This window comes from Penaeus chinensis, chromosome 1 (genome assembly GCF_019202785.1).
Source record: "Penaeus chinensis breed Huanghai No. 1 chromosome 1, ASM1920278v2, whole genome shotgun sequence".
Taxonomy (NCBI): domain Eukaryota; kingdom Metazoa; phylum Arthropoda; class Malacostraca; order Decapoda; family Penaeidae; genus Penaeus; species Penaeus chinensis.
The window spans coordinates 39,526,338-39,548,837 of record NC_061819.1 but is presented as its reverse complement, the minus strand read 5'-3'; the positions used below and the strand labels follow the sequence as shown (position 1 = coordinate 39,548,837).

At 45.5% G+C, this 22,500-nt stretch overlaps 1 protein-coding gene across 1 annotated transcript in view; it reads right to left on the bottom strand.

Annotated features, from left to right (window-relative positions):
* Positions 1-1,119: 1,119 nt before the first annotated feature.
* The window catches only part of LOC125024951, an 80,695-nt gene continuing 59,314 nt past the window's right edge, over positions 1,120-22,500 (bottom strand). Inside the window, 28 exon segments of the mRNA XM_047612752.1 lie at positions 1,120-2,284; positions 3,549-3,662; positions 4,054-4,192; positions 4,590-4,754; positions 4,900-5,003; positions 5,139-5,943; positions 6,170-6,204; positions 6,207-6,337; positions 8,328-8,530; positions 8,826-9,017; positions 9,195-9,410; positions 9,522-9,836; positions 9,999-10,131; positions 10,260-10,505; positions 10,745-10,913; positions 11,034-16,146; positions 16,272-16,474; positions 16,589-16,739; positions 17,006-17,214; positions 17,357-17,539; positions 17,689-17,868; positions 18,009-18,219; positions 18,553-18,694; positions 18,820-18,988; positions 19,109-19,293; positions 19,436-19,821; positions 20,023-20,201; positions 20,600-20,778. Of these exon segments, the coding sequence (XP_047468708.1) occupies positions 2,244-2,284; positions 3,549-3,662; positions 4,054-4,192; positions 4,590-4,754; positions 4,900-5,003; positions 5,139-5,943; positions 6,170-6,204; positions 6,207-6,337; positions 8,328-8,530; positions 8,826-9,017; positions 9,195-9,410; positions 9,522-9,836; positions 9,999-10,131; positions 10,260-10,505; positions 10,745-10,913; positions 11,034-16,146; positions 16,272-16,474; positions 16,589-16,739; positions 17,006-17,214; positions 17,357-17,539; positions 17,689-17,868; positions 18,009-18,219; positions 18,553-18,694; positions 18,820-18,988; positions 19,109-19,293; positions 19,436-19,821; positions 20,023-20,201; positions 20,600-20,778 (10,498 nt within the window). The 3' untranslated portion in view covers positions 1,120-2,243.

The window sequence follows — 22,500 nt, the reverse complement described above, 5'->3', positions numbered from 1 at the left end:
TTTCCTCTTTTTTTCTTTTCTTTATTTTTTTTTATCTTTCTTTCTCTTTCTCTTGCTCCCTGTTTTCCATTTATCTGCTTTTCTTCCTACCCTTTATTTCTGTCTCTCCATGCCCTCTCCCTCTTTTGTCTATCGCTCATTTTGGCTCTCTCTCTCGCTTCCCTTATTTGGTTTTCTGTATTTCCTTTCCTACTTTCTCCCTCTGCCCCCCCCTCTCTCTCTATCTCTCTCTCGATCTGAAACTCAAAAGTGGTCTAAAGGGTATTGATACGATTATACTCAATGCTTTATTGTGTCTAACGTAGAGTTAACCCCAACTGAGAATCAAAGAAAACGAACAGTTTAGACTGTCACCATATCTCGTGTTGGACCGAACCCTCTCGTGTTGGTCAAGGGTATTTATCCATAGCAGGCATCAGGTCGCTTTCTTTCTTTCCTTTAACATCTTGGCTATCAGACAACGGTGTATGACCAAGCTTATTGATGGATACTATGGATTGTTTATTTACCTATTTCATTGCTCGTATCGACAGGGGTTTATATATCACACAGCACGGTGATCCAAAGATTCGTTTGACACTGTTCAGAGAGGTAATGGAATCCGTTTTACAGGGGAACTAGTTAGATTCTGTGCACGTTTGTAATAAGCCATGGTAATTTTATGATTGCGTGTATTGAGGGGGGAAAAATATCTTAGCCGTTGAATTAATCGTGAAGGTAAATTATTTTACATCCACACACCTCGAAGTAGACAGCGTATCAGATTTTTTTTTTTGTTACCCATATGTCACTGTGCTATCTGCCAGTTCAAGTGTACAGTATTACATTTGTAAAATTATTTATAAACCTACCAAAAGTTCCGAGTGCGGTTGTGTATAGCAAAAATTATTGCTTTCTTTCACAGTACCCATAAATCCCGGGGTTAATGCTTGTTGTTTGCACTTTGCACAATCAGATTCAAGAAAATCAAGATTTTCTTTGAAAGCCTTTAATCTTTGGTGTACTATATATACCCCAAATCATTACATGCTCTGCTATTCTTCATCTTCTAAATATGCATATTTTTTTTACAGTATTTTTTCTTCGGTATTTTTACAAGGAAGAAGGACACAAACGCAATTAAAATTTAAGTTTATTTATGTGTTGTAAGGGCTTACAGAGTATATTTGTTAATATTACAGTATACAAATATTTGACAAAAAATAACGTGTATTCACAATCTTGAGCAGGACAGAGAAATGTCCGCAAGGAAATATTTTTTTTACAATAATATTGTAGCCTATAAAGTTATACAGTTGTGAAATATACTTTGGAATGTATTTAATCCATATAAACAATTAAACAGTAAAATTCTTAAAAACCTTACTGCATCCCACAATAAACTTAACAATACATTAAAACTGTATTCTTGTACAGCTCTGAACTCAGATCTCTTTCGCACCAATCTCAAGTGTTCATAATTTATCCTCGGCAAATACAAAATAAAAGATTAAGAAATGTTAACTAGTGCATAAATAAATAAGGATTGCCTGCACAAACCATGGTGTTTGGTAAAATTACATTACCTGTAGAAAAACGATTTTGTAATTGTCTGACAAATAGATAAGCTTGAGAATAGTATAACAAATCACAGACACTCGCATTCACACGTGATAACTCATCCACGCACCTGAGTTCGGGAAAAAAAATATAATTAACTTCACACAAGTCTGTCCCTCAGAAGTGGAACTCAAGGGGAGGAGAAACACCGACTCCTAACACTACAGTTTTTAAGACTTTCTCCGTGACTTTGTCTTCTGAAAGCATAAACCCTTTGACATAAACTATTGTTCCTAGTCTCCCGCCTTGAGATCCAGTTCCGGGTTAACATTTTGGGTGTCATCCGCTGATGAACATATCAGGGCACGGGGCAGGTTAGCCAGGGGCCAAGGGGACACCTGCAGGGCCTCGTTAGCCTCCGTCTAACCGTGCTTCTTTGCTCCTAGTCTAAGGACAGGCACCGTCAGTAGAGATTCCTTGCGGTTGGTGATATGTGGAGATAATGCCATTATTTTCCAGAAGCTTTTTTTTTTTTTTTTTTTTGCCAACCGGCGGAGTCATTTACTATACATTATTTACCGATTCTCCTTTTTTGTCATTTTGTAAGAGAAAAAAAAAAAGATAGATGACCATGTCGTAAATTAAGTAGAAACTAATTAACATAATATATATATGTTTTGACACTTTAGAATAAACAACAAGAATCAGAGATTTTGGTCGTCACTGTCACCTGTCTCGTCTTTATCTGTTGAGGAAATAAGAAGAAATGGACACATTACCACCAAGGAGGTGAAAGTAGGACACTGCTTAACCCAAACCTGTGCTTTTGTCTATGTATCTTTTTTGTGTGTTTATGTTTCTTTTGCATGCTTTTCCTGTGTACCCATGTTGTCAGAATTTCAGAATTAGAGCAATAATCAAGTTTGTGACTACAGGAAAAAAAAATATGATTTTGATTTTCATTTATGATGATATGAGCAATGTAAGGACTGACATGTATATCAAACATTTTCTTTATGATAAAAAAAACTAACTTAATTCATGCAGATTAGTACATGCAAGTGTAAAGCTACCGAGAGTAAGATCTTAAAAACAATGTGAAGGTCCTAATGCACAATCACGTGACCAATTGGCATGCCATTGCAACAAGATTATTAACAGGCCATTAGGAGTGCCAGCTTCCCTTCAACCTCTGGGTATTGATGTTTTCACTGTCACCCAGAAAGAGAGGTCAAGAGGTGAGCAACGGGTCAAGAACAGGACTAAAAGAACAGGTAATTTTGCTGAAGAGTAAAGTCAAATGTGATAGGTTCTACTGAGTTCAAGAAGGAGAAGAAGAAGAAGAAGAAGAAAAAGAAGAAGAAGAGGGAGAGGAGGAGGAGAAGGAGAGGAGGAGGAAGAGGAAGAAGAAGAAGAAGAAGTAGAAGAAAAATCCTTGACGGGTGACATTCTGTAACGGTAAGCTATCTACTTCTCCTCCAGAAGGCGGGCATTTCTTGTTACTCTCACAACAAATTCTGACTTTCCAAAGAAAAAAAAAAGGGTCAACCTGCTCTGTGATGCCGCTGATCTATCTAAATGTCATGCATCACTCGTACTAGCGTGCCTGTCAATAGGATAATGTTGTCCCTCATCTAGTCAGACAAGGCTATCACACAATCATGTCCTGAATATAGTATAAACCATTATATATACAGTGTAAAACATCTGACACATGCACATCACGAATTAGCTGTTTTACAATAGGTTCATGCAGTATTTGTAAATATTGCAAGAATGTCCACGAGCCCATGCTATACATAGATGAGTATTCAAAACTGCATTTTATTTTTTCCAAAGACCCATTCTTCACTTGCTGGGTGATTATACCTGCATGCTAACTCCTTCTTCTATACACTGGCAGCATTATTTTTTTTGTGTTCGTTTAATTATCATTTTGTCTCAGCCATGTCCATGCATCGCTGCTGAACATCACGCAAGCTGGCTAGTGATATTTCAGTCTTCCTCACCTTTCTTGCCCTGGTATGCATGCTTGCGCAGACGGTCATAGAGGTCTTCCTTGTTGCCGTAGATCGAGGCGTTAGAGCGAGCCAGACTATTTCCTGCACCATTCTGGAACCCAGCTGGTTTGAGGAGGGTTTGGTTAGTCAGTTAATGATAGTGACCTTGATTGCACAACATTTTGTCATTCTTTTCATGAAAGCATTCACTGAAGCACTTCCGTTTTCTAAGACAAAAAAAATCTAATGGTGTTGATTCTATACATACGATTGACTTTTCATGATCACCAATGTCCACACAATGAACATAGGGCATAAATAACTTATACAATAACAAACAAACAAACATTAGTCATTCTGCAACTGATACACTTTGAAGAAGCATCAGGGAAACTATTATTATTATTATTATTATTATGAAGAAGAAGAAGGAGGAGAAGAGAGACAGAAGCTTAGCTAGACTACGGGGAGTCTGCCTCGGCGCAAGGGCTCTCTCAGGGAGATCAAGACGTACTCTTCATATAGGTCTCATTGTAGAAGTTTGGCATCTCCCACGCGTCTTCCTCGTCGTCGTAGTAGTGGGCGTATGTGGAGTGGTGAGAGGGCGCGATGCTCTCCGCGTAAGGAGCAGGGGCGCCGTAGTAGAAGTTGACCTGCAGAAGATATCGAAATGGGGCGTCAGGAAAGAGGGAAGGAACAAGGAGCATCGACTTGAATGAGTAAGTGAGAGGAGGACATGGCTGATAGTCATCCTGTGGAAGTGTTCTTATCAACAGCTGATCCGAGTTCTATGATGATTAAAAAAAGGAAACAACTGATCTAAATTATATAGAAAAAACGTTTATCTAAATATTAAAAACGAAACAGCTGATCTAAATGATGTGTTAAAAAAACCGAAAGATCCTATCTAAATTCTCCAATACTTTTTAAAAAACCCGACCTAAATTCTACAACAGCTAAAAAGAAATCGATCTTAATCCTACAATACCCAAACACAACAACAAAAGAAATCCTTGTCCCTATCAGCCCACAGAACTCGACGCCTCTGACCTGCGAGCCGTTGGGGTCCGTCGAAGGCTGCGCGAGGAAGCCCTTCTTCGGCTCCCTTCGCCTCGTGGCTCGAATGCAGATCATCCAGACCAACAGGACGATCAGGATGACGAACACCACGGCGCCCGCGATGCCACCGGCGATGTACGTGAAGTCACTCTTGAGCTGGAATGGGGTTCAGGTCAGGAATAAAGGTTCAGATTCTGTTGTATCGCTAGTGTAAAATGCGTGTATAGAAGTATATCAAGATATTTTTTTCTTTTTTGGTTTCCTCTTAATGTCTCGCCACTGTGTCTTCTTTCGTACTCACATGGCATCTGTTGCCAGTGAAGGAGCCGGAGCACACGCAGTATGGGTCCCCGTTCTCGTTTTTCCGGCACATGCCATTATTCTCACAGAAATTGTCACAGTTATCTGAAGAAAGAACAGCATTGTTACTACGGAACTGCTACAGATACAGAGTATACATACGAGAGCCATTCCAGACCAAACGTCTGTAAAGGATATATGAACAAAACTAAAATATCTGAAAAAAGTGCGATTTCTTACCAACGCAGTATTCGCCGGTTCCGTTGTATCCTGGTTTGCACCGACATTCGAAGTCGCTGGTTTCCGAGATGAAGAGGCAGAGGGCGTTGGAATCGCACAGCATCTGTTCTCCGTGAACCTCGCAAGGGTTGGAGCATTCCTCCTCCGAGGTGGCGCCAACGTCACGGGTCGAGGTGTCTTTCGGGCAGCTCAGGCAAGCTGTCTGGAGTGCCTCGGGCTGGTAGTAACCCTTGGGGCACGGCAGGCACTCGGAGTTCGACAGGAAGGTGCCAGCGATGCAGATAGGGAGAGAACACTCCTCCAGGGACGAGGCGCCGGGTCCTTGGGTCGTACGATCGGCTGGGCAACGGATGCACGACGAATGGATGCCCTTGGTACGGTAGGTGCCTCGCGGGCACGGCTCGCACGGGCCAGTGGTTCCCAGCTGGAGACCCGACTCGCACTCCTCGCGGCATTCGGAGGCAGAGACTGCCTCCTTGGTGCGCGTGGTGAGGCCACGGTCGCACCTCTTGCAGGAGAACTTTCCTTCGTCAGACTGGAAGTATCCGTAGCCACAGGAGCGGCAGACGCTCATCTGCTCGTCGAAGTACCTTCCAGCAGCACAGCGCTCCTGGCAGTCCTCGGCAGAGCGGGACCCGGGCATCTTGGTCACGCCCTGGCGACCCGCTCGCTGGGGACAGGCCTTGCAGGCGACCTGGCCCATCTCGTTCTGGTAGGTTCCCAGCTCGCAAAGCTCGCATGTTTTGGTCTCGGTACTGTAATAGGTGCCAGGGGCGCAGTCCACGCATTCGCTACCGACTACAACCTGTGGATGTACAAACAGTCGATCATGAGTACGAGCAGAACTGCTACAATTAATACAGTTACACATAGCAGAAACACACAGACGCGCAACAACACACAAAACACCCATAACCCTACACAAAACACACAAACACATAACCACACACACAAACAAAGTAAATACTTGTACACTCAAATCTACACATGACAATGCCTGGCCGAGGTCACCACCTTCGGCGCGTCCATACCTTGCCCACAGGACAGGAGTACTCGGAGTTGAGCTGAGCGAAGACGGGTCGGGCACCACATTGGGCAGGGCGTCGCGGACGTCGAACTCGTCCTTCTCCAGGATAATGCCTTCGATGAGACGCCTGACGGTGGACTCGAGCTCGGCGTTGGAGTGCTGGACGGGGTCGCTGTGCGAGGAAGGGAAGGGGTGAGCAAAGTGTGGAAAGCGAGACGAGAAATCTATGCGAGGAATTCCTCTTTAGTCTCCCCTCTAGTCTTTAAACGTTGGTTAAAGATATTTATGATGGATTTACCTCTCAGACTGATATTGTAATTATTTATAAAAAAGTATATGCATATCTTGAGTTAGGTATATATCTTTAAAGTCAAATTTATCTGCCTGCATTAAATGTAAATTTCTTATATTAATACCAACTGATTAGATACTTATGTACAGGTTCTGATTAATACAAAACACAGCTATGCGAATTACAGTAACTACAGTGACGTTATACATAAATACATCCTTCCATGCAGACATACGCACAAACACACACACACACACACACATACATACATACATACATACATACATACATACATACATACATACATACATACATACATACATACATACATACATACATACATACATACACACACACATACATACATACATACACACACACACACATACATACATACATACATACATACATACATACATACACACACACACACACACACACACACACACACACACACACACATACATACATACACACATACATACACACACACACACACACACACACACACACACACATTCACTCACTCGTCCATTCATTCATTCATCCATTCATTCATCCATTCATTCACTCATTTACTCACTCACTCACTCACTCACTCACACACACATACCCACATTCATCGCTGCGAAGGCACGCATGACGTATTTATATTGTCCAATACCAAAGTAATTCCGAAGACAGTAAGTCACTTTAGTAAACAGATGAATTCCATATACTGTGCAATCTGACTGCTGTATTCTAGCCACACTAACACAGTCAACAAGCTCTCCAGGACAGTACAAGCTTAACCATTAACCACCTGCAAAGCTCTTTTACATTCTACTGTTGTTTGGTTAAAACGGCCTGCTATTCTCTCTTGAAGTTTGTTCCGATGCCCTTTGAACCCCACTCTTGGCCCACGCAGCCTTCTGAGACCCCGCGCGAGAACAGACACAAAGCAGAAGCAGTGAGAACAGCAGAAAAGCTCAAGGGCCCGAATGTTATGATTAGGTCTCTATTCTCTGCAAAACCTTTTCAGATTAGGATTTTAGAAGCATTATCGAGGCAAGAAGAGGAGGAAGAGGAGGAGGAGGAGGAGGAGGAGGAGGAGGAGGAGGAGGAGGTAAGGAGGAGGAGGAGGAGGAGGAAGAGGAGGAGGAAGACGAGGAGGAAGACGAGGAGGAGGACTTCCAAACAATTTGCCTTACTTCTTGGCAGCAAAAGAGACCTCCAGATTATACTGGTATGCCTGATCTGTCTCCCTGCGGCTCCTGCTGGCACTCAGATCGTCACTTCAGGAGGTCAGAGGGGAAGGGGGAGGGGCAAAGAGTTCGCGGGAGGGGAGGGGGGGAAAGTCATTACAAATTTAAAAAAACCTTAAAGTCAGTGTTTCAGGTGGCTTTGCTAACCTCTACATAAATGACTAATTTTCCTGATAGATATTCTTCGATTTGTATTGCTCTCTATCTAGCATATGATACCATATGTTGTATATTTGATGCACTAAGAAGGAATATACAGACAACATCTCTGCTAGCATCACTAGCACCTGAAACTAAACTGTCATTCACCTAGAAAAGGTATAGGGACCCGGATTTATATCAGGTAATAATTCATAATGTTGCTCTCTGAAAATATTAATGACCTGCTTAGAAAAAGAATGATCACGAAATAATAAAAGCAGTATATGGTCCATACTGAGAAATCCTAATCTTAAATTCTCTTTTCTTATCAGAAAACTACCTCATTACCACTGTGAACTAAATTCTTCCTAAAATAAACCAATTAACCCTGAAACTACACTACATTGATCTCGCCTATGGCACAGCAAAAAACAAAAACAATAACAAAAATAAAACAAAACAATACCACAAGGCAAAATACTCACTTTACAGAAGGGAAGGTGATCTTGACGTCATAAACATCGTCAGAGTCTGGAGATGCTTGCCTCCTCGCCCTGACGTCGACGGCCTCGCGAGCCAACCTGCTTCTCCTTGAGCAGTCGACAGCCACGTCAAGCCCGTTGCAGATGCCGGTGGATGTTGCAGTGTCGGTGCAGAAGTTCCAGTTGGCATTGAGCTTGTTCAGTGCCTTTGGAATGAGGGGAAACGTGCTTAGTTACTGTGTTTTTACTGGTAATTGTAAGGACGTCTGTGAATGTTCAGTGAAGAATGAAGATAGACGTGTGTAATGTGTATTTGTTGATGTACGTACGTCTGAGAATGTTCAGTGCCTTTAGAATGAAGCTATTGTATTTTCATTAACAATTGTGCGTACGTGTGAGAACCACTGTCAGGTAAGTATACAATATAGAGTAAGAGAATAAATGAAATGTATCAAATGGAATACAATCTAAAGGAAGTTAGATCATTCTCTGATAACTTACAAGACGAATCTTCTCGCTTAGCACATTCTGGCCGGCGGCATTGCAGATGACTGAAGACGGGAACTGCATGTTGATCTTGAACACCCTCTGGGCAGGGCTGGCAGGGGCACAGGCAGGGTATACAAGGGGGAAGGTCGGTTCTGGCGTCGGTCTCCAGAAGCCCTCGGCGCCGCAGGTGTAGAAGTCGGGGACCTGTGAGGGTTTTAGGAAAGGTCACATAATCTTTGAAGTGACAAGACGACGCTAAAGTCAAAAGTCCCATAATCATTCCTATCAAAAGCAAAACAAATAACATTACTGATTCATCTCTAAAAAATAAGAAAATATCTCACAAACACGAAGTTCACAAAGCATCGCGAGTAACCTTACCTCCTGCGAGAATTTGAGGCCATCATTGCACTCGATCTTGCACACCTGGAATCGGCCTCCGGGACCCCAGTCGGCGCAGCGCTGAATGCCGCCCACAGGGTCGTCCAACTTGGGGCAGAAGTCTTCGAGGACGTAGATGTTGAAAGCACAGGTTGCAGAGTTACCGGCGGCATCGTAAGCTACTCTTGCAATGTCGTAGGTTCCCCATGTGAAGGCCTATGTTTGAAAGGAAATAATGATTATGGAATGTGCATTATGGGAAGTTAAACTCATTAACGAAATAGATAAATGCATTCATGTATCACACAAAGCCAGAAGCTGACTTACCTGACCAGAAGAATAGCCGGACTTGTCAATTATCTGTGTCACACCAATGTTATCGGAGAAGACGGGCTCATCCCAAGTCACGACCTCTGACCCATTGCGAGTGATGACCCACATGTCTCCTGGGCAGTGGTTCACGCGAGGTGGGGTCTTGTCCCTCTCCAGCACAGAGCAGTCCCCAGTGTAGCCCGGAGGACACACGTACTGACCGCAGGTTGAAGGACCGACGCGCTCGACGTTTCCTTTGACGTTGTCATAGCCTGTCCATCTCAGGAGGAGGCCGTCGAAGATTACGGGCGAGTTCATGCAGGATCGGACCTGTTGGAAGGCAACGTCTTAGACAATCTATTCACTTTCAGAAATATTTTTTCATGTTCTATTGATAAATACAACTTCAGGTACATCACACGCCTTTACATATTAACATAGATCTGCATACCTCCTGAATGAATTTCGAATTTTACATAAAATAAAACTCACCATCTTGGGAATCTCTGTGCGGAAGTCCAAGGCCCGATTCCAGGCATTCAGACGAGCGATGCGCCCATGGAATCCACGCTCGTTAGTGTATCCTGCAAACTCTGACTCTACGGATCCGAGTGTCACCCAAGCACTGGAGAAAAGAATGAGGAAATTAGTTACACACACATAGTAGTCTTTCCTGTTATTTTGTACAACCTAAAAATGTTCACTTATATTTTAGCCATGTAACCTGTCATACACTCCTTCCGTGTTACTTACTACATCGGCAGCATACGATCTTGCCCGAATCCTTCAACCTGTGCCACGACAACGGCATCGGTGGTGAGAGTCAGAGTGCCTGCGGCGCCGTCCCACACCAGGGCGACATGGTGCCACTGGCCATCATTAACAGGGATGTTGGAGCGGTACGTCACAAATTGCTTTACGTCCTCAAAGAATTCAACAGCGATTCCGGCATTAGTGGCTTGGAGCAGCACTTTCTTATCAGTTGGAATGTATGGGCTCCTGCAACACGTAAGGCATACAAAACGTTAAGGGTTATTATCTGGTATCATTCTGACTATGGAAAACCTTGTCTGTGTTTCATTGAAGATTCCCATGAAAAAAGTAGGTATTTCTTCAGCTAATTAATTGAGGCTTTACCATGAATAGTAGGAACAACAGAAAAAAAAAAATCTGTTAATCCAGATTCACATATAACACTTTCAGAAAACACAGAATGTATCCTCTTTAATTCTACTTACGAGACGGAATAAAGGGTGAAGAACGTTCCAAGGTCATCAGAGCTAGCAAACTGCACCCACATGGCCACTGTGAAGGACGGGGCCATGCCCAGGTGGAACGGTGTGGCCAAGGAGGCGCTCGAAGTCTTGCTCTCATCATTGATGTAAAGTTCGTAGTCGACATTGATGACTAAAAGTAAATATAACCATTATCATTAATCAATAAATTTGTAATATTTTCCATTATATATCATATTACTATTATATGGATTTCAATTTGTGTTGTATGATTTACTAATCAAATTCTTACCTTTCCTGCAGTCCTCGCCAGTGAGGTTAAATGGACACTTGCAATAGAAGTCATTTGTAAGATCGATGCAGCTAGCGCCAGGTGGGCAGGAGGTTGATGTGCAGTCAGCTATGTCCTGGTCACAGTGTCTCCCTGTGAAGCCTGGTGGGCACACACACTGGTAGCCTGCACCTTGGTCGATACATGTAGCTCCATTCTCGCAGAGCTGAGCCTCACAAGCGTCAAATTCGAACTGACAACCAATACCAGTGAAGTCCTCAGAGCAAGTACAGTTGAGGCCTGAACCGTAGTCTTGACACGAAGCACCATTCATACATGGGTTGCCTACACAGCGTTCTGGGGTCACCTGGCACCGTTTGCCGTCAGTACCTGATGGGCACACGCAGAAGTAATCCTCAAAGAGATTGATGCACTGAGCGTCATTCAGACAAGGTGCCGACTCACAGCCGCCAATGTCCACCTCGCAGCGCTTGCCAGTCCATCCTGGTGGACAGGTGCATGTGAAATCTGCAACACCATCTGTGCACGCAGCTCCATTGTGGCAAGGATCAGGTTCGCATTCATTAATGTTGACTTCACAGAACTCGCCTTCATATCCTACATGACATTTGCACTTGAACATGTTATCTAAATCAAGACACTTCTCTGTGCCAACCGGATTGCAAGGATTGCTTATGCATTCATCGATAGAAGCTTCACACTGGAGTCCCACAAAGCCAGGTCTGCACTCGCATGAGAAGCCATCCAGTTCATCGACACAGGTACCACCATTCTGGCAAGGTTCTGATGCACAGTCATCAACTGTGTGTTGACAGACTTTACCTGTATATCCAGTGTCACAAGTACAGTGATACCCATTGACTCTGTCCACACAATGACCACCATTCTGGCAGGGTTCAGAAGCACACTCATCGATGTTGACCTCACAGCTCTCGCCAGTCCAGCCAGGGTGGCACACACATGAGTGAGAGAAGAAATTATCCACACAAACACCATTAATACAAGGAGAGTTCTGGCAAAGATCAACCTTGACGTGACAGCGTTTGCCAGTAAATCCATTGGGACAGTCACACTGGAAATCATTGAGCAGATCTGTGCAATTAGCTCCAAGCAGGCAAGGATTTTCTGCACAATCGTCAATGTTCACTTCGCAGAGACGGCCCTCCCAGCCAGCCTGACATTCACATCGGAATCTTCCTTGTTCTAGAGGTACACATGTTCCTTGATTGGTGCATGGGTTGCCCTTTTCTGTGCATGGGTTAACAGTAATGTTACATCCTACACCAGTGTAACCAGAGCGGCAAAGACACTCAAAGGTATCAAAGCCTGGGTCATCTTTGCACATTGCGCGATCTGGACAGGTGCCTTCTACACATTCACTCTCTTCATCTTGGCACTGTAAGCCACTGTAGCCTTCAGAACAGTCGCATCTGTATCCCTGAGGAAGGTCCACACAACTGCCTCCATTGTAACAAGGTCTTGAAGCGCATTCATCGACATCAACTTCGCAGAACTGCCCAGTAAAGCCTGCAGGGCAATAGCACTGTACCTGATGCTGGCGAGCCAAGCATAAGCCTCCATTCTGACAGACTCCTGAACAAGCAACAGATAAGCACATCTCACTTGAAGTAGCACCTTCATCATCAGTGTAATTGCCTGTAGAGCATTCAAAGCAACTTGTACTGCCAATTGAAGGCTGATAGAAGTTTCGTGGACAGGGAGCGCAGGGTTCCAGCCCTGTGTCTGAGTAAGTTCCAGGTCGGCACTTCTGGCGACACATCTGCTGTGAAGAAGTAGATGGAGCATGAGTGAATGTTTCTGGTGGACAAGCCTGACACTCCTTGAAGCCATCTACCGGGGGTGCTTCTGTGTAAGAGTTGCGTGGGCAGTTGAGGCAAGGAACAAGTCCAGTTGGTGAGTATGTTCCGAATCCACATACAGGTACGCATTCCAAGCTTGACTTTGTGCCAGTGGTTCGAGTGTAGGTTCCTGGGGGACAACGCTTGCAAGAACCTTGGCGGCTCTGGTCTTGGTAGAACCCAGCCAGGCAAGGTGTACACATTGTTTCTTCCTTTCTGGCAAAGGTTCCAGCAGGACAGTGTAGGCATCTGGGCACTTCCGATGTCTCAGTATTGAGGACTTCACCAACGTTGCAAGTAAAACCTCGTGAAACATTAGAACGTTGTGCCTGCATTGGTGGACAAGCATTACCTGCAGATGACAAGTCAAGGATTGGTTCAATTACAGCAGAAGTTGAAGGTACACTCAGGTCAAAGATGAGAGACAGGGTTGAGCCACAGAGGTCGTAGAGAAGTTTCTGCTTTACCTCAGGTGTGATACGGAGTACATAGGAAACATGAACCATATTTTCCTGTACCAACTTTAGTCTTGTTTCATGGAACATGACATCAATAGCAACATTAACTGCAGCTGAACAGCGACTAGATAAGACACCGTTAAGGCTTTCATAAAACTGCTGTACAAGACTTTCATATTGAGTGAGACATGTAGGCTGCACTGCTCCATTGGCTCTGTACACAACATCTGCTAGAACATCATAGCTAGCTTGTTCTGTATTTTCGCTTACGCAGTCTGGCACCATGCGGCTTGGTTGCCACATGTTCTCCTCTGTGCAGGTGAAAGTTTTCACTGGCATGTTGTCGGTAAACCTGAATCCTGTATCACAAGTAGCCAAACACTGCACAGCTTCACCCTGGTTTGGAGGACAGTTAAGCTTGCCGTTGGCTGGAGCCTTCAGTTCCCAGTCTACACAGGCAGTGGCTTGTACAGCTACTTGGAAGTTGCAAGAAGCGCTATTTCCTGAGGGATCAGTGGCAAGAACAGTAACATTCTCATAGCCACCAACACGGATGAGTGCAACTTCTGGCATTACCTTTAGGGTGTATTCCCCACTGTCATCACTTGCATTTACACTAGACAATGTAAGAGTGGAATTGAAGTTGACTCTGTAGTTCTCTTGCTCCTCGACCAGTTCAATAACATAGCTCTGGGGGCAGGTAATTGATGGAGGAATGTCATCAGGGACAGTGATATTAATCTGACAGATGGCAACATTTCCATCAAAATCAAATGCTAAATATTCCACCATTGTATCCTTAAAGATGTGGATAGGAGGACGGAATCCTGGTGGTCTCACTTCTGTCCTCGCAATCATACCAGAGTTGTCGTAAGCTGTAGGTACTGTGAAGTTGACACTTTGGACTCCATTTGGACCTTTCTGTACCACTATGGGGTTGGCTGGACAATTGGCAAATTGAGGTGGCTCATTGTCAACACACACTGGGTAACCCATATCATACCCGAGGAGGCGGTTTTCAGCAGGCTCATCTTCACAACCCATAAGCTCAAACTTGAGGCAGGGATTCTTGTCATAACTCACAATGCCAAGGATGACAAAGCGAGCAGTTACAACTGTTGGCAAAGTGATCATCGCCAATTCTCCATAGTTTCCAGGATCTCTTGCAGTAAGGTTGAAATTAGGGAAATATACAATATAATCATCTCCCTCTTGCTTCTTGTAGAAGAACCGGATTTCAGTTGGTCGTCCAACAACATCATTAGTGATAACACCCTTGACTAAAACAGCCTTGATTCGGTGCACTTTACCCAAGTCTACTGTCACATATGTGAAAGCTTCTTGCTGTCCACACCAGCCAGTAGCAGAGTTCAGCCGGATGTTGCGTGCCTCATAGTTGCCTCTTTCTGAGGTGGCATTAATTGCAGAGGCTGGAATCTTCCCGGATGTTATGCCAATGGGAGCAACTACACGACACTCTGGTTCTCTAACACAGCGGATAGGCTCATCGGTAATAGGGATGTATCCTGGTCTAGTGCAGTCAAAACTAACACGAGATCCTTGCTCATAGCTTGTGGCAATTTGGATACCTTCGGGTGGGTGTCCTGGGTCAGAACATACAGGACCTTCACACCTCAGGTCACCAAAGTCCCAGTTAGAGTCAGACAGACAGCGTACAGCATTGTCAAATCTGCTAGTTTGGCCGGCAAGGCTGAAGGTTTCCTCACAGCCAAAGAAGAAATTGGTCTCATAAAGAGTATCCTTGAAAAAGCCATAAGTGGCACCAGGAGTCTCAGCAGGAAGACCACAGCTGACACGGGGGCACTGAGGAGCAATGCCAGAGAGCCAGTAGTCAGGGAGGCCAAGCTGGGGGTCATACACACACTCACGGAAGCCAGATGTCAACGTCTTCCGTAGTGGTCTTCCTGGAACATTACAACTGATTGTCACATTCTCCATGTAGGGGACTTCTGGTTGGTCAGGAGCTGCATAATTAATTGACAGGCCTTGAGCTGGATCATCTTGGAGTGGTGTGCATGATGCATAACTGCATTCTGGTAATGTGCCATTCCATATTCCGTTGCTGGTGCATGTCAGGGTGTCGGATCCAATCATGACGTAGCCGAAGTTGCAATAGAATTTGACAAGATCTCCATAGTGATACATGCTTCGTGTATCAAGTAACTTTCCGTTTTCTGGTGACTCAAGAGCAGGGCACATTTTGCGAACACAGGTCTTGTTGAGACGGTAGGTGTCACCATCCCTCAATCCACTTTCAGATTTCTCAATGACGTATCCAGCAGTTCCATTTTCTGTGAACAAATCATATCCAACGTTGCAGAGGCAAGAGAAAGAACCTGCTGAATTGATGCATCTCTGGTCACATCCTCCATTGTCTTCCTCACATTCATTGATATCAGTACAGTCTTGGCGGGCACAACCCATAAGCTCAAACTTGAGGCAAGGAGCTTGCTCATAGTCAGCTAGGGTAAGGCGGATGTAACGGGCCTCCACAGGGGTTGGCAGATTCACCACTGACAAAGAGGCTCCTGAGGTGATCCTGAACTCAACTGGTGATCCATCATTGTTTGTATACTCCCTGAATACGTCTGTTAGGTCATCTGTATATTGGAGACGAATTGATTTGGCAAAGGCAAGCTGGCCATCAGTGAGTCCAACAGGCTGGGTTCGGAAGCCGATGATAACTGTGGGAACTCTAAGGTCAACCATAACCCAGTTGCGGCCTGGGACGGGCACAGCACCACACCAGCCGGGTTGCGAGTTCAAGCGGACACTCTGTAAGAAGAGAATCATTATTTTGTTAAGAATATTAGGCAAAATTACGTTACTTGACTATTAAATTCTGTCTCGGCTTCTATATATGCATAAAACTACATACACAAAAAAAATATACCACTTACATTCTTTTCATAATTTGCAGCAGTAGAAGACACGCTAATAGCCCCATCTGGGATTCCACCATCAGACAAACCCAGGTCACCTCTTGGACGGCAGTTAAGGTTGGGTCGGAAGCCTGCCTTGCACATGCATGAAAATGCTCCAGGGGTATTCTTGCACTCAGTTGAAGCTGCATCACATTGGGCTGCTTCGCACTCATTAATATCTAAAAAAATAGAAAGCAAAATGCATTAATTGACTGATTTAATGCTTTAGCTAAGTAAATTTAGACACCCTACACAACGGAAAAGAAATACACTGAACAAGCATAATAACAAACCTTCACAAGTTGGGAGATTGACGAAGTTCTGCTCAGGACCGCACGTGACGAGGGGGGAGCCGATCAGCTTGTAACCACGGTGGCACTGGACTCGGGCCTCATCCCCGTAGTAGTAGTTGCGAGTCATATCCGCAACAAATCCATTTTCAATCTATGGATTAAATACAATTATTACATAAAATCACACCTTGGTTCATTTGACATATCACACAATATCATTCTGACAAAATGACATCTCAGTGTGAACGAATAAAATAATTACTTTAAGAAACATCAATTGTAATGCCCATTAACTGCTGCACAAACCATTACAAGCCTAAAACCGTCTACTCATTTAAACTGAAACCAAGGAAAACTGCAAGATGTGTATTTTCTCTTCATTCTTTTTCCAGTTGGCAATAAAAACGAGAAGCGTACCTCGGGATACTCGTGGCACTGAATCCTGGAGCAAGTGGGGACTTCGCCAGACCAAGAGCCATTAGACATGCAGTGAATGACGGGCAACCCAGTGCGGTAGTAGCCAGGTTCACACTCGAACCTCACAACGGTGCCATAGCTTCTTCCGCCACCGTTGAGAACCTCTTGGCGGGCGAAGGGAGTCTCAGGAAGGGCAGGGCACTGAGATGCTGAAATCAAGGCATGACAACGTTAATAAAGAATACCACTGTAACTTTTGCTTCGCTGTCTTAATGATTTAGGATTAGTTTTGTCTTTTTTTGGGCAGAAGAGTTCATTTTTATAATTTCATTAAGATATGTTAAAACTCACCAAGGCACTCAGGCAGCTTCTCCCACTCTCCTAGTTCTGTGCATCTGACTGTCTCCACGGGCTTTCTACTTGGGAAACCGAAGCCAGCATAGCACTGGTATGTTGCCTGTCCACGGTAAGTCACATTCGTGGCACCGATGCTGAATCCGTTATTAATTTGGGGCACAGGGCCACAATAGACAACTGTGGGGAAAGATCATCAATAAATTATCCATAGAAAGAGATAATGAACAGCATAATCCTAGATTTCCTTTTATAAAGACATGGAAATTATTTAAAAACTACATAACACACACCTAAGCAAACATTATGATCGCATAAGCATTACTTACCCTGGCAGTTGGGGATGTAGTCCTCTGACCAGAAGCCTCCTGGCATGCATTTTGTGACGATGGAAGTCTTGTTGTTGGCAAACTCCTGACCCACCGGGCAAGTGTAGGTGACAACGCTGTCGAAGGATGTGTCTGTTAAGGACGCGATGGCACCTTCTCCGGCGTTCAACTTGGGGCAGTCTGGAATTTGGGGGGAAAAGGAAGCAAGAACCCTTTTAGTATATAAAATATTGTAGTTTGGCATAAAAGCCTTCCATATTCGAAACATTTCTTGTAAACACTCACTATAACGCAACCATTAAAGCACAGCGAATGCATACCAGCTGAGAAGTTGGCGGACCATCCGGCAGCAGGTCGCAAAGGATCGGAGTTGAACATGAGGAACATCGCTCCTGAATCGGCCGTGAGAGTGAATGAAGGAGGGTTCTTGGCCGAGAAGCCATTGCCAGAATGAAGTCGGAATCCCTGCGAGGATGTCATTCCATCGTAGACCTGGATGCTGTCCTTCTCCTCGACATCGAATGCGTTGAACTGTAAGGTGAAAGGCGGTGAAATTCGGGTAGACAGGTGTAGCTCGGGTGCTCCCATCCAAATTCTTATTTGCAAAGCATGGAACACTTGATTATGATGAAGCTTTAAATATATACTGAGGAAATGAAATGAATGAACATGCAGACTTTCTTCATATCTAATTAAACTAGCAAAGTGACTGAATTACCATAATTAATAAGTAACCTTACCCTCTATTACAATAAATAAAATTTCTGATAAGTGCACAATAGGTAATCTTCCCTCTGTCATTACCAATCAAATTATAGACGTGAGCAAACTGAGTAACGGAGTTGTTACAGTTATCGAGATTACCTTCAGTGACAGAGAACCTCCGCCAGGACGCTTGACGAGATAACTACACTCTTGATTAGTCGGGTAGTCGCTGATGCCGAACGCTGGGGAAGTGATCGTTCCCTTTGAGGCTTCGATTGTCACTGAGCAGCCGGAGGAATACCTAAAAGAAAAGGGGTAGAAGTCACAAACGACAGCTCGGCAACGGAGAGCATAACACAGTAAACGAATCTATCAATAACACAGTATGGACAAGTCTTCCAATGGGTTTGAGAATCGTGAAGGCACCTTATTCTGAAGCCTCTGCGAGACACTCCGAGGTTGGTTTGGAAGTAGAAGTAGATGAAGGGGCCCGTGGAGATGATGAACTTGGGGTTCTTGTCCTGAGTGCCGGTGAGGCGGGCAAGCATCGGGTCGGAGGGCGTGCTGCCGTCGCGAATCAGGATGAAGTCATTTTCTGAAGAAAAAAAGTAGAATGAATATATGTCATGAGAAAATAAAAATAAAACCAATTAAGATAGCTGAGATAGCTCCGGTTGTTTTAAAATGCTTTCTATTCTTTTTATTTCTCTCTTACCAGCTTCGAGGTCCAAGTCCAGAATCTCGAGTGTGATGACACGACCTTGCTGAGTCTTGAGGATGTATAGGCACTCGAGGCCGCCAGGATACTCGAGGGGATAGTTGTAGGACGTCATGACCTGCTCCTGGGGCGTCGCAATCAACTCGCCGCCGCAGTCCTGGGGCTCGGTCTTCCACGATGCCCTAAGAAAAAAAAAAAGTTTGTACAGTGAAAATTGACCCGAGATTTTCGACAGTATGGTAAGATCATTCGCTCGCTTAGTTGGTGACAGGTTAAGTTGGTGCAAAGGTGGTTCAGGTTATACTTCGACGCGGCCAAACCCACCTGAATCCGCGCTTTTCCACGGAGGCGTCGGTCTTGAACTTGACGATCATGAAGTTGGAAGCCGAAATGAAGAGCTTGTTGGTGAGGTCCTGCCTGCCGGAGAGCGTGGTGAGCGAGGCTGCGGAGTCCTCGGTCCGGCCGCCGCTCAGGATCTGCACGGTGTCGAAGTTCCTCTCGGTGTCGAACTCGGAGAACTGAAGGATCACGTTGTGGCCGATGGGACCTTCCAGCGTCCACTTGCAGTCCAGGTTCGCTCCGTACTTCTTCGGGTATTCGGGGCTCTCGATGGACTCGCCGGAGGACTGCGTGTAGAAGTTGCACTGGCTGGGACAGTCCATCTCGTCGGACATGTCGCCGCAGTCGTTCTGGCCGTCGCACTGGAACGCCTGCGAGGGGGGGAGAACGGAACTCACTCACTTTGTAAACAATGAAGAAATTGGTCCTCACATAGGTCGTATCAAAAGAGAAAGGAAAGAAAAATTAATTAAATAAAAAAAACACAAATCAAACCTTAGATCCGTAAATTCAATATCAGAAAAAAAAAACTCCATCCCGGCTTTTGTAGCAAAACAAAGCCTCGCCCTTACCTTGTTGATGCACCTCCCATTGGAGCAGTGGACGGCGCCCTTGGTACAGGCCTCCACGCGGCACATGAACGGCAGGAGAGTCTCGCAGGTGCTGAGTTCCCATGACTGGTGTGTATCGGTCAGCCTGCCCCTAACACACTCGCCTTCCGTTACCTTGGGCTGACCCTGCGCCCAGAAACCTGCAAGAATAAAGTTTGATTTTATTTACGTATACGAAGCGAGAATAAAGCTGCTTTTTAAATTCACGTAAAGAAGCAAATTTGAAGTTAATTTTGTCCACATAAAGTATCAGAATAAGGTGAGTTATTCGCAATAAGAAGTCTACTGAACTAGAGGGAGGAAGATGGAAAGGAGCGAGGGAGAGTTTATGTAAGAGTGGTCTATATTTATCTTTTGATCTAGCAATCTAGCTAATAACTTATCCGCCAATCTATAAAGATGGACAGACCAGACATTTAACGAAGCTTAACATCATGAAAAAAACTCGATCTTACAATAAAAAGCGATTTTTTCAAAGACCAAACACGAATCCTTCTTACACACCCGTTTCCCACGAGACTAAAGCCACGTAACTCACCGGAATAGAGGGACACATGCTTGCCGCCGGCCGATTCGAGGGTGTTGGTGGAGAGGTCGTTGAGGGAGACCAAGCCGAGCCAGTAGCTGTTGGTGGGGTGGTCGAGCGTCTGGTGCGCCAGGTGCTCCGTGAAGTTGTTCTGCTCGTAGCTCTCCACCAGAACAAGGTCCGAGCCAAATCTGAGGAAGGGAAACAAAAAGGAAATTGTTATTTAGTGTATATGAACGTCTAGGAAAGACGAGAAGAGTGAAAGAGAGAGAGAGAGAGAGAGAGAGAGAGAGAGAGAGAGAGAGAGAGAGAGAGAGAGAGAGAGAGAGAGAGAAAGAGAGAGAGAGAGAGAGAGAGAGAGAGAGAGAGAGAGAGAGAGAGAGAGAGAGAGAGAGAGAGAGAGAGAGAGAAAACAAGCCAAATCTGAGGAAGGTAAACAAAGGAAAAGGGTTATCTGGTGTACACGACCAATTACGAAGAACGGAAATCGTGGTTCTGTAGAAGGGAAAAGGAAAAAACAACAACGGTTATTTGGTTTGAACGAACATTTAAGAACGAGTATGATGGTTCTGTACTTTTCAGAGAGACGAAAACGATGCCCTATGCTTCAAATTCACAGAAAATTCGTCAAGAGTTAACGCAGAAAGATAATTTCGTGCCGCGTTGTCTCCGGAGGCCGGGCGCGAGGGACAGGGGGCGGGCGTTATCGTGCAACCCATGTTAAACTGTTTATGCTAATCCCGGCGGTCGTCAACCCTCGATCGGAGCAATATTCCTAAGGGGACATTTTCGGCCTTTATACCGAGCGGACATCGACTCCGACAATCCTGAAGGCAGAGTATCATCCTCCATTGATACTGAAGCCAGAATACCATCATTAATACTGAAGGCAGAATGGTATCCTCCATTAATACTGAAGGCAGACTATCCTCCATTTGTAATACTGAAAGCAGAACAATACCCATCATCAATCCTCAAGGCAGACTACCCTCCTTAATTTATACGGAAAGCAGAATAATAACCATCATCACCACGCGAGGCGACGGACGCTGAGGGAGGATACGCCAGTGAGGGAAGCGGGGCTCCTTGGCCACCGGCGAAGGACCAGGAGGAGAGAGGGAGTCCAGGGGTGAGGGAGTCCAGGGGTGAGGGAGTCCAGGGGTGAGGGAGTCCAGGGGTGAGGGAGTCCAGGGGTGAGGGAGTCCAGGGGTGAGGGAGTCCAGGGGTGAGGGAGTCCAGGGGTGAGGGAGTCCAGGGGTGAGGGAGTCCAGGGGTGAGGGAGTCCAGGGGTGAGGGAGTCCAGGGGTGAGGGAGTCCAGGGGTGAGGGAGTCCAGGGGTGAGGGAGTCCAGGGGTGAGGGAGTCCAGGGGTGAGGGAGTCCAGGGGTGAGGGAGTCCAGGGATGAGGGAGTCCAGGGGTGAGGGAGTCCAGGGGTGAGGGAGTCCAGGGGTGAGGGAGTCCAGGGGTGAGGGAGTCCAGGGGTGAGGGAGTCCAGGGGTGAGGGAGTCCAGGGGTGAGGGAGTCCAGGGGTGAGGGAGTCCAGGGGTGAGGGAGTCCAGGGGTGAGGGAGTCCAGGGGTGAGGGAGTCCAGGGGTGAGGGAGTCCAGGGGTGAGGGAGTCCAGGGGTGAGGGAGTCCAGGGGTGAGGGAGTCCAGGGGTGAGGGAGTCCAGGGGTGAGGGAGTCCAGGGGTGAGGGAGTCCAGGGATGAGGGAGTCCAGGGGTGAGGGAGTCCAGGGGTGAGGGAGTCCAGGGGTGAGGGAGTCCAGGGGTGAGGGAGTCCAGGGGTGAGGGAGTCCAGGGGTGAGGGAGTCCAGGGCTGAAGGAACACTGCGATCTCCTTTATTTCTGCCTCTCTTCGTCCCTCCCTACCAACCTCTCTCTTTCTCTATTTATCTCTTTCTTTCTATCTTTC